General features: G+C 42.3%; 1 protein-coding gene across 1 annotated transcript; it reads left to right on the top strand.

The window, feature by feature from the left end:
• The first annotated feature begins 1,230 nt into the window (after positions 1-1,230).
• Positions 1,231-2,870, top strand: DEFB128 (defensin beta 128). The gene is made up of 2 exons (XM_075527955.1): positions 1,231-1,279; positions 2,632-2,870. Exons 1-2 carry the CDS (start codon positions 1,231-1,233, stop codon positions 2,868-2,870), a joined length of 288 nt encoding a protein of 95 aa, XP_075384070.1.
• The last annotated feature ends 9,625 nt before the right edge of the window (positions 2,871-12,495 follow it).

Raw genomic sequence — 12,495 nt, 5'->3', positions numbered from 1 at the left:
TTAGTGATTGCCTAACTTTGCACAGGATCATGTTATCCAAGTCCAACGATGAACTTCACAGTGCTTCATAGTCTCAACATAGTTTTTTAGTGATGCTTAGTATTCCACTGTGTGTATGTACCAAATTTCTTTATCCATTCTTCTACTGATGGGCTTTTGGGCTGTTTCCAACTACTTACTATTGCTTGAAGTCCCATGTCAAACAGGGAGGTGCATGTCTGTTCATATTCTGTCTCTCACTTCTTTAGGGCATATACCCAGCAGAAGTACTGCTGGGTTGTATGGGAGTTCTTTTAGGTAGTACTAAGTTGTTTCTCACAGTAATTGTACATGCTTATAGACTCATCAGCATATGAGAGTTCTAATCTCTCTACACCCTCTTCATCATTCGTTATTTTCTGTTCTTTTAATTGGGCTGTCCTTATTGGTATTTAATGGTTTCTCCAGATGGCTAGTGATCATAAGCATTTTTTTCATGTGCTTTTTAGTCACTTGAGTATGTTTTTTTGGTGAACTGTCTGTTCATGCCCTTTGTTCACCTTTATCCCCCCTTCTTGCTGAGGATTTGCAGTATTCTATAGACTTTAGAGATGGGTCTTTTATCTATTGTGTAATTGCTGAAGACTCCCCCCCGCCAAGTCTGTGGGTTCCCTTTGAACTCTTTTGATGAATTCTTTGGATATACAAAGGTGTCTTGTTTTCCACAGGTCCCATTCATCTATTTTGTCTTCTTTTTCAAAAAAAGTTTAAAATTTATTTTGTATTCTACTGTGTGTGCTTCCTTCTTTACATATATGATAGTGTGTCGATGCCCTTTAGTTGGGCCTAAGTTTCCCCTCTTTTCTTATTGATGATCTCCCACGAGGTTACTTTTGAGTGCAAAGCGGTACTAAATGATTGAGTCAATGGAACAACTGGAAAAATCTGAATGTCCCAGGGAAACTAAGACATATACTCAACCAACTGTGACCACAATGGGCTGGCCTCGTGGGTGGGGAAATCATAGTTCCTGCTCTTGAGGGGGAGTGGGTATGATGTGACGGGACATTCTGTCCCTGTGAGCTCTGTATTTGGCAGTGTAGGTGGGAATAGACAGATTTCTTCTCTATCCATGTGGGTTAAAATGAGAGCTCCGTAAGCTGGCAACACCCACAGGCTGGCTCACCTTGGGAGACTGTGTCACAGGGATCACTGGACACAGATCGTGTGCTGCCACTTTCTCTTGTAAACATGAAGCTGATTCTGGTTCTCATTATTCTGCTGTGCGATGTATCCACAGGTAACTTGTCCAAATGTCCTGTGAATCCTAGGGGGATATTACTGCCCATAAGAGTGGGGACAAATTCTTTAGGATTATTGATGTCATAAAAAAATGCCCAATTTCCTAGGTGCCCAATTTGAGCCTCTACCTTAGGTAAGAGCATCCGGGGAAGCAAGAAGTCAGGTCTCTCCTTCCAGGAGCCCTCTCCAAAGGGAGAATTGATGCCATCATCTGAGTGAAAGCTATTTATCGGTTTGGTTTTGATATTGTAAACCCAGGAACATAGCCATCTTTCCCCATTCAAATGAATCTTCAGCCTATACGACAATAATGTGAGGATAGACCAACAAGGTTTAGACTTGTAATTTGCTAGATATGTGATTTGAACCAATTGTTTACTTTGTGCATTCGTTTTCTCATTTTTCAAGTGGACACAGGTGGGTATATTGGCTCAATTTTGTAGCGCTCATGTTAGGGTTACCTGCATTTGCAAACGTGGAGCACCAAGTTGGTGGTAGGAGCGGTGTCAGTGAGAATTCCCTTCTCTCTTGCTGTTGTCTTTTTATGTTTCTAAAAATCCGGGGATGCTAGGATCTCTAAGGGAATAGGTGTACAGAGAAGTGGGTTGGTTTGATCCATAGGGAACCTATTTATCAGAGATCAGAAGAAGGAGAAAGGGGGAGAGAGAGAGAGCAAGATCAAGTGGGAGAGAAATAAGAAAAGGGTGAGAGCTCTATGGACAGCTGGGACCATGGTGAAAAGCAGGGGAGCCAAGCTATCTACAGCTCTTGGGCCCTGAATAAGAGAAGTCTTGAAAAGTATTGCTGATACTCATGAGGCTGGGTACTGGCAAAGGGAGGTTTCCGCTCTTCATGTTAGGGTGGAACTTATGTCATTAATTAAAACACCCCCTGTTGTTCTTTTAAAAGCAGATTTGGATCTGGATTGGACTGATGCTGAAAGTTACCATTCTCTGAGGGCACTGAGCTGGGTTATGGTCAAGAGAGTCTATCTTGAGGGCATGGAGACCACAGTTAGCTTTGGGTCCTCGGGGTGGTATCTAGGTCTAGGTGCTAACAAGAATTGAGGTCTCTCCTTTCTTTTCTTATACAAATACTAATCTCAGAACTAATTGGACATGATCTAGGACCCCGGAGTCTTGGATGTTCTTAAACATGGGACGATTCCCAAGGAGGAGGCTTTGTGTTTTTTCTTAGCAGCATAGGGTTCACTTTGAAACCAGAGAAGGCCCCGTTTGGGGTGAGCCGCATACCTCTTCCACTTTCAGAAGGTTGCTGCCGTCCCGCAACAGGTGTAATCTTCTCTCCTTCCGAAACTGACCTTGGTTCTATGCTGTTTTCTGTGCACAGAGCGGACGCGGTTCAAAAAATGCTTTAATAACATCGAAGGCTACTGCAGGAAAAGATGCAAACTGGGAGAAATATATGAAGTAGCATGTCGAAATGGGAAACTATGTTGTGTTAACGAAGGAAGTAACAAATTATATCATGAGCGTCAGCGGTTACCTGAAATTCCCCAAGATATCAATGCCTCTCTGGATTATTTAGTTTTACCAACCATCACAGTCGTCACAATCAACTACAATTAAACTCTCGCTTTACCGATAGCCACACTTCCTAAGTAAAAAATGATGCGGAATTCAGCAGGCTGAGACAAGGGATTTATGGGCTTCTTTCAGTGAACCTGATCCTGTAAATAAAAATGTCCTGAGTCTTTCCCTGGATTGATTTATTAATGTATTCACTCATGATTTTGAAAACCTCAAACACAAATGAATAGTTACCATGGTCTAAGCATGGTAAGATGGGTGATATAATGAAACCCAGCACAACAAGCAGAATAAGAGGTTCGGGGGAAGAGGGTACAGTGGTGGTGGTGGTGGGGGCGGGGTAGAAGAGAGACAATGTCAAAGAGTCCATGGAGAAAAATTGTTTGGAAACGGATTGTGGTAGCCATTGTACAATTCTACTTGACGTGATCAAACTATGGAATGATGTGATATATGTATGAAATCCCAACTTAAAAAAGTTTGATCAAATATTAAAATATAGATCAGTGAAAGTCACTTTGGGAAAAAAAAGGTTGGGTGATATAGAGATGAAACAAACACAATGATAGTGGTGGGGTTAACCAACCTCTTTATTTTACATGTATGACACTATTTCATAACTTTTTAAGCATGAACTCTTTTCATGTGATTTTTTGTTTCTAAGCAGATCTTTGGGGTATGTGTGAGGGGGTGATAATAAACACATAGGGCTTTGCTAACAACCAAGAATTTATTAGAAGGAAGCAAGATGCTTGCATATTTTCATAACATTTCTTGGGGGGCCATCTGACAGGCAGTGATGATATCTAGTAATCATTCTAATATGCTATTTGAAGTTTATTTATTTAATGGTCATGCCATTTCTACCTATTTTAGATACACTAAATAAGGATTGCATTAGATTGTTTTAAGAATTGAGATTAGTATCTGATCCTACTTTGTTCATACTGATTTCTTCTCCTTATTATTGTTGATATAAATGATTATTGGGAAGTATGAAAATAGGGGACTTACAAGGCAAGTGAGCCATTTTAATTTGAATCTTTAAATGGATTAGGACACTCTGGTAATCACATAATGTATTGTCAATTTGAGTATTAAGAGTGAAGGGGTGGAGTTTACCCTGTCAATCGGCTTGATGACCTCATTTGGAGCCCCTAAGGAGATCAATAGTTCGCTGGAGGCAGGAGGCAGGCTCATTCCCTGGGGGACATTGCAGCTGACAAGACACATGGAGCTACACTTGTTCCCTGAGCTGGAGGAGCCACATGGAGACCCCTGCCAATGCTGAGATGCTTAGAACACCACTGGATCCACAAGACTTCCCACCCACTGGCCTGTGATCCTCCTGCATTTGCAGTTATTGCAGTGTTTCATGAGTCTGAGGAGGATTTTATAGATTGGTATTGGACATATTGGCAAATATTGGACTTATAGACTTGATCTGGACTGGGATGTTTTCTTACTGTACAATTACTCTTTATATAAAACCCTTCCTTGTACACATATGTGTCTATGAGTTTCTCTAGCCCACCCGGATTAACACATATAATACAATAATTAGAGTTTCTGGGGCACACGGTGAGGGAGGGAGGGGATAGAAGGGAGCTGATAACAATGAGTTCAAGAAGAAAGAAAATATTGTGAAAATGATGGTGGCGGCAATTATACAATTATGCTTGATCTAATTGAATTATGGATTGTTGTAATATCTGTAAGAGCTCCCAATAAAATGATTAATTAAAAAAAGAATCTTTTTAATGCTTGTTGTTGCTAGTTTCTTTTTAGTGAATTCCAACTCAAAGCTACTCCAAAGTAGAACTCCTTCAGAGTTTTCAAGGCTGTGACCTTTGAAAGCAGATCACAAGCTCTTGCTTCTGACGTGTGTCTGTGGTTGGATTTGAATTTCCAACTTTTAGGCGACTAGTCAAGCATTTAACCATTTGTCCCAACCAGGGAGCTCTTCCTTAGTAATTCTTTATTAGTCAAGGCCAGGTTGTCCTCAGCAATTGGTTCTAGATATAACAAAGATCGAACCCAACACCATGGTAGTCATTACTATGCTGGGAGCCCATCAATCAAACAAAACAAAAAACTATGCTAAATTGAAACAAAAAAGGATATTTCAAATAATTCACTTAGTAATATCTACATACACATCGTATACCCCAGAGTCTCTAGATAAGTAGAGTCCATCTATTTTTGTTTAGTTCTTTATTTTTATTTTATTATATTTTCTTTTTTTAAATTGTTTTATTAGGGGCTCATACAACTCTTACCACAATCCATACATACATCAATTGTGTAAAGCACATTTGTACATTCTTTGCCCTCATTATTCTGAAAACATCCGCTCTCCACCTAAGTCCCTGGCATCAGCTTCTCATTTTTTCCCCTTCCTCCCTGCTTCCCCCTCCCTCATGAAACTTTGATAATTTACAAATAATTATTTTGTCATATCTTGCCGTGTCCGACGTTCCCCTTCACCCACTTTTCTGTTGTCTGTCCCCCAGGGAGGAGGTCACATGTAGATCCTTATAATCAGGTCCCCCTTTCCAATTCACCCTCTCTTCACCCTCCCAGTATCACCACTCACACTGCTGGTACTGAAGGGATCATCCGCCCTGGATTCCCTGTGTTTCCAGTTCCTGTTTGTACCAGTGTACATCCTCTGGTCTAGCCAGACTTGCAAGGTAGAACTGGGATCATGATAGTGGAGGAGGAGGAACCATTTAGGAACTAGAGGAAAGTTGTATGATTCATTATCGCTACCCTGCACCCTGACTGGCTCATCCCTTCCCTGAGACCCTTCTGGAAGGGGGTGTCCAGTGGCCTACAAATGGGCTTTGGGTCTCCATTCCACACTCCCCCCTCATTTCACTATGATATGATTTTTTGTTCTGATGATGCCTGATAACCTGATCCCTTTGACACCTCATGATCGCACAGGCTGGTGTGCTTCTTCCATGTGGACTTTGTTGCTTCTGAGCTAGATGGTCGCTTGTTTATCTTCAAGCCTTTAAGACCCCCAGATGCGGGTACCATCAGTTTTCTTCACCACATTTGCTTCTTCACCCGCTTTGGCTTCAGTGGTTGTGTCAGGAAGGTGAGCATCACAGAACTAGCACTTGTTTTAAAAAGTATTTTCAACTATATGTTTTGAGAACCTTCCCATACATATTCTTAACTATTTTATTCATTCATTTAAAAATGTTTATTAAATTAAAATTTATCTATTTTCATTTATCTGTGTACCTATAGACGGATAGCTAAAAAGTATTGCTTCAAAATCATAGAAACCTTTATTAAACAGAATTGTAAAAATGTAAAGCTATTATTTCTCCACATCTCCTCCTCCGGGCCTGGTGGCACAGTGGGTTACATCCTGGGCTGATAGTGGCAAGGTCTGCAGTTCAAAGCGAGCTGTGGCAGGAAGAGGAGGCCGTCTACTGCCCTGGAGACTTACAGTCTCGGAGATCCACAGGGGCAGTGCTACTCTGTCTTCAGGGCTGCCACGGGCCGAATCACCTCCGAGGGAGTGAATTTGACTTTGGTTTCAAGTCCACACACTTCTCAAGGAGGGTTTCCGTCCGGTGGTTATGCCAGGCAAATCTTGACCTGCTAACCCAAAGCCACTGGCTCACATAAAGCAGTGAGACACTTCCATCGAAGAAAAGCAGACAGTATTAAGAATGTAAGAGACAGTGAGAGATGATCGAAAGGCACGGGGTCTCTTCCGGTCTAAGGAAGTTTCTAAAAACTGCTTCATAATGTTCTTTGTTTAACAGTAAGGCTGTTCACACTCTTAGTCTGTGGGCAGTGGAGATTCACTGGGGAGTCAATCCACCTTTTCCTGTCGAGGGAAGTCGGGGTTTATGAAGACGGTCACTGAAATAATAATCTCCGGGAGGCATGGGATGGGAGGGCAGGGGACATGGGGAGTCAACACCAGTGGGTGCAGGAAGGAGAAAATGTTCCAACGTTGATTGTGGTGTGGATGGCACAGCCCCTTTCATTTATTTATTTTTTAAAAACTTATTTATTTATTTATTTTAAAACAATTTTTTAGGGGATCATACAACTCTTATCACAGTCCATACATATACATACATCAACTGCATAAAGCACATCTGTACATTCTTTGCCCTAATCATTTTCTTTTTTTTCCTCTTTTTACATTTTATTAGGGACTCATACAACTCTTATCACAATCAATACATATACATACATCAATTGTATAAAGCACATCCATACATTTCCTGCCCCAATCATTCTCAAAGCATTTGCTCTCCACTTAAGCCCTTTGCATCAGGTCCTCTTTTTTTTCCCCTCCCTCCCCGCTCCCCGCCTCCCTCATGTGCCCTTGGCAATTTATACATCGTTATTTTGTCATATCTTGCCCTATTCGGAGTCTCCCTTCCCCCCCTTCTCTGCCGTCCCTCTCCCAGGGAGGAGGTCACATGTGGATCCTTGTAATCAGTTCCCCCTTTCCAACCCACTCACCCTCTGCTCTCCCAGCCTTGCCCCTCACACCCCTGGTCCTGAAGGTATCGTCCACCCTGATTCCCTGTACCTCCAGCCCCCATATGAACCAGTGTACAACCTCTGCCCTATCCAGCCCTGCAAGGTAGAATTCGGATCATGGTAGTTGGGGGGAGGAAACATCCAGGATCTGGGGGAAATCTGTGTTCTTCATCGGTACTACCTCACACCCTAATTAACCCATCTCCTCTCCTAAACCCCTCTATGAGGGGATCTCCATTGGCCGACACTTGGGCACAGCCCCTTTTAATATGATCTAGCTATTGAATTTTAGGGTGTGTTAAATATAGCTCAATAAAACTAAAAAACAAAACAAAAAGGTCATTGGCTCAAATGTACCATGAAAAGATGAGGCTAGCGCTTCCTGTATCACAGCAGTTCTCAGCCTATGGGCCGTGACCCCTGGGGGGGTTGTCGAACGACTCTTTCACAGGGGTCACTCGATATATAACCGTAGCAAAATGACAGTGATGAAGTAGCAATGAGAATAAGGTTATGGTTGGGGGGTCAGCACACCATGAGGAACGGTATGAAAGGGTCGCGGCCTGAGGAAGGCTGAGAACCGGGCTGTATAGGCTCACAGCTTCATATACCCCAGAAAGGACTGATCTGTGTCCAAGCCAACTGGATGCCAATCCAATGGGTTTGGGCTAATCCTTCCCAGAAGTCTGTGTATTCTGGCTCACATGTCAGAATGAGACTGAAAATGTGTTCCTTCGAAACATTCTTTGAGTGTTGGGAACAAAAAGAAGCCTGAAAGGGTGAGCTCAGGGCTGGGCAGTGGGGGTGGGGGTGGGGGGTAAGGTGTCCCCCAAGGTCCCTGGAGGACAGCTCTTGCTCCCGCTGAAGACCGGGGAGTGCATGGTCATGGGAAGGAAACAATTCCTTGGTGAGACTTTCCTGGATTCCCCCTCATGAAGGCAAATTTCCTAAAACCTCTTCCTGATGAGCCCCGTTGGTTGTCCTGTGTCTTTTGAGAAAAATCTATCAAGATGACCCCTTGGGAATCTAAAAAAAAAGGTGCCATCCCTGTCTGGGCGGACTTCCTCTGCCTTTCATTTCACTGCCCCCGAAGCCACTGTTACTGGACACTCCACGGAGACCCAGACAGGCACGGCTCCTGAGACAACTCGTCTGCAGCCATGGCCTGACGGTAGAGATATGTGCAGATACTCTTTCTTACAAACCCAGGCATTCTGGTAATCCGTCATTTCTCTAGTGTCGTCAGGGATACATTGCTAGGTGATAGGGTAAGCACATATTCTATTGTCCGAGGTAGTTCTCGTGGAAGGTGCTTCGTGGAGCAGAGCTTAAAGAACCCTTGGCTACTAACTGGAAGGCCTTGGTTCAAACCCAGGAGTTACTTTGTGAGAGAAGCAGAAGTCTGTTTCAGTAAAGATGGACAACCTTGGGGGCCCTGGGGGCACTCGTCCTCTGTCCTATTGGCTGCTAGGAGTTGGGATGGGAATTCAGTGGGATTGGTATGTTATTTAGCAGGCTAAAATCCCCAGAGTTAGTCAGCATTACACTTCATGGCCACAGAGTGAATCTTCTGAAAGGCGCATATCCTGAATTATCTGGAGCGGGAGGGGAGCCCTAAACGCAATCACAAGTATTCTTCATGAAAGAGAGACAGAGTGAGTTTCACCACACACGCACGCGCGCGCGCGCACACACACACACACACACACACACACGGTGATGTGAAGTCGGAGCAAAGAGGCGAGTGGAGTCAAGCATCATATGAACAAGTGTACTTAAGACAACTGAATGATGGATGGTCATAAGATTTGTAAGAGCGCCAATAAAATGATTAAAAAATCAATTAATGAAAAAAAAAGCCATCCATGTGTATTTCTGCTGTCGCAACACTGGATAAATAAGACCGTGCATACGGCTGCTTCTATTTTGAGCTAGTCTGCATAAGGCTACTGTGCACATTTATGTACACATTTTGGTGTGGGCATATTTAACTTGTCTTCCCTGTGTACACAGCAATGGGACTGCTGCTTCATACGGTAACTCTAGTCTAAGTGCTAAGTGTGAAATTGCCGAATTGTTTATCTAAGTCGTTGCATCGTTTTATCTTCTCCCTGGTAATTTGGGAAGGGTCCCATTTCTTCACATTTTTCGCCAGCATTTGCTATTATCTCTCTTTAAAAAATTTTAACTGTAGCGATTTTAGTGGATGGGAATGGGTATCTCATTGCAATTCTAATTTGCATTTCTCCAACAGCTAATAACGTTGCACATGTGCTTATTTGCCATGTGAACATCTTCGTTTGTCCATATTCTAATTGGATTTTTATTTTTCATGCTGCATTTTTCACTATTAAGGAATCTATATTGGTGCACTCTTATTAGCTAAATGCTATGCTTAGTCTCACTTTGCTAGATTTTTGTTTTTTAATGTCCCTTTTCTGTCCCAAGATTCCAGCCATGGTTTCCTTATTACTTTGAGTTTCATATTTCATTAAATCCCACTGATCTGTATTTCTCAGATTTTCTTTTAAAAAATCATTTTATTGGAGGCTTGTACAACTCTTATCACAATCCATCCATCCATTGTGTCAAGTACATCTGTACTTTTGTTGCCATCATCATTCTCAAAACATTTGCTTTCTGCTTGAGCCCTTGGTATCAGCTCCTCAGTTTTTCCTCTTCCTCCCTGTCCCCCCTCCCTCATAAACCCTTGATAATTTATAAATGATTATTATATCTTACAGTGTCCGACATCTCCCTTCACCCACTTTTCTTCTCAGATTTTCTTTGTTTTGAAAAATTGAGCAGTTTTGAAGAGTACTGATATGTTGTGTACCACCACTATACTCAAAGAAGAAAGGTACTTTTCTCGTTGTTGACCTGGAGGGTGGACCTTGGGAGGAAGACAACGGAAGTGAATGCCTCTCTCATTGCACCGTACCACACCGCAAGTTCATGCTAGACACATAGCTTCTTACTGAGAATATGAACCACGACCAAGGTCGTGTTTGTCAGGTTTCTCCACTCTAAAATTACTTTTATCCCTTTCCCTACTCTACTTTTTGGAAGTGAGTCACTAAAGTCTAAGAGGAGGGAGGTGTATTTGATCTTTAAGTTTGAGCACAAGATTTGGGGAAGGCTATGGTTCACAGTGAGAGCCCTAAATCCATTTTTTTTTCAGATTCAGTCTCCCCTGAATTATTTCTGATCATTGATCAGCACCATGAAAAGCCCTGCCCACAGACAGAGTGTGTTTAAATGTAGATTCCTACCACGCTCCAGCCAGCCCAGGGAAAGGCAGCCAGCCTTGAGGGCCTTGCCTGGTGTGTCCTTGACGGCATTTGGGCCTGCAGAGTCTTGAGCCATACTCCGATGGCCTTCGTCCGAGGACCCCGAGGCAGTCTTGTAGGCTTTCCCATGTGCAACAGTGTATGTGTCCCAATCATGGTCCCTCTCCACCTCTGTAGTCCCACCTGCAACTGTGATGCGTTCATCTGCCACCAATCAGGATGCTGTGGTGGTTTCCTTTGCTCTCTACATCCGATTTAAGTGGTTGTGTTTCTGTGAATCCCGGGAGACTGTTATAGTTTCTTGCTGATGGACTCCCTCATCCGGATGGTTGCCCTTTGCCTTGTTTCAGGCTTATTAAGTGATGTCTGGGCAAGTTATATTTGACTTCAGGGTCTCTTTTCTCTCTTAGAACAAGGGGAAGCCTGATACTTGACATTCCTTGAAAAAGGGAGTAACTGTAGAAATGACACAAAAGTCTTCTGTATGGGAGATCTACCCTCTTCACGAATTTATTTGTTCATTCCATAATTTATTTACTTAGCATTGACTCATGAATTTAAAAAATAATTTGGGTTACAGTCAGTATTGTGTTATTCATTTTAGTGTTCAAATTGTTCCAGCTTTGACTATTTGATACTCGTTCAGATCGGCTCTCGTGTCCCTTTAACATGATGTCATCCTTTGGATATTTAAAGCACTTCCTTACTTCCTGGCACTAGAAGATGCTCCAGCTCAGGGGTTGGTAAATGGTGTCTCACCAGCCGTATGTGGCTCTTTAAGTAAAATTAAAAAGGAAAGGAAAACGATCATAGTTTCATTTAAAGTATTACTCCTTATTCATAAAAATATATTTGTGACTCTCAAAAGATTTTTAGATTGTTGTGAGGGACAGCATTGGCTCTTTCATCTCAAAAGTTTGCTGACCCCTGTTCTACTCTCATTCTATGTATTCCTGCCCCAGTCCTAGAGCAGACTCTCAAAAGCAGAACAAATCAATAGTGCATGTTATAGAGGATAAATGAAATCTTCAAAATGCCTATAATTACTATGATGAAATGAAATAAGACTGGAAAATAAGTGTAAAATGTAGTTGAAGACAAATTTTCATGTTATTGACATTCAGAGTCAGGGATTTCGACTCCTGTAAACAGTTACATTCTAAGAAACTAAAAAAGGCAGTTCTACCCTGCCCTATAGGGGTCAGATGAGTCACCATTGACTTGATGGCTGTGAGTATTCAGCTTTATTTTACAAGCTCACTACAGGTACACAAAAGCTCAAGAAATAAGACTTTCTCATAGCTCAACTGTGGTGCTCTAGTCTTCAACCAAACAAGGTGCATGTGTGAGTCTATTCTCAAGAAATGTTTGGTCTCTTCCAATTTCATTTCATCTATCTACTCAAATTGTCTTCCCTGCAGCCAACACTCCTTGGTTGATACCCTGCATATTTCACAAGGTACCATTGTGATTCTAAACTCAACCATAGACTTTTGCCTGAATATTCAGCCTCACTCTTCCTTCCCTTGAATTCCATTTCAGTTTTTCTGAGTTTCTTATTTCAGCCTTCCATTGTTATGAATATTTTGGTGTATAGGTTGCATTTTCCCCTCTGCAAGGGAAGCCTCTGAGCTATCCTGACCAATCTACCCCACAGTATACAAGAGAGCCAGCCCGCAGTCTCTGCTCAATGAGCACATGAGTCAGAAAGCAGGCCAGTGAGCTTTATTAGAAAGAACTTAAAGATCATCCTGGGGACCAAGGAACCAGAAAGGAGAAGATGTAAATCTCCTCTCCTTAGTTTGCTGGAAGAAGTTGAGAAAATGAATGAAGAGGACATTGTACTTGGC

Source organism: Tenrec ecaudatus, chromosome 12 (genome assembly GCF_050624435.1).
Source record: "Tenrec ecaudatus isolate mTenEca1 chromosome 12, mTenEca1.hap1, whole genome shotgun sequence".
Taxonomy (NCBI): Eukaryota; Metazoa; Chordata; class Mammalia; order Afrosoricida; family Tenrecidae; genus Tenrec; species Tenrec ecaudatus.
This window is presented reverse-complemented; position numbering and strand designations above follow the sequence as displayed.

What these genes read in the sequence shown, in the direction of transcription:
- DEFB128 (XM_075527955.1), top strand. Translation starts at nt 1,231, where the DNA reads ATGAAGCTGATTCTGGTTCTCATTATTCTGCTGTGCGATGTATCCACA. An exon ending in GCTGTGCGATGTATCCACAG is followed by an intron (nt 1,280 to 2,631) that starts GTAACTTGTCCA and finishes TTCTGTGCACAG; the next exon opens with AGCGGACGCGGTTCAAAAAA.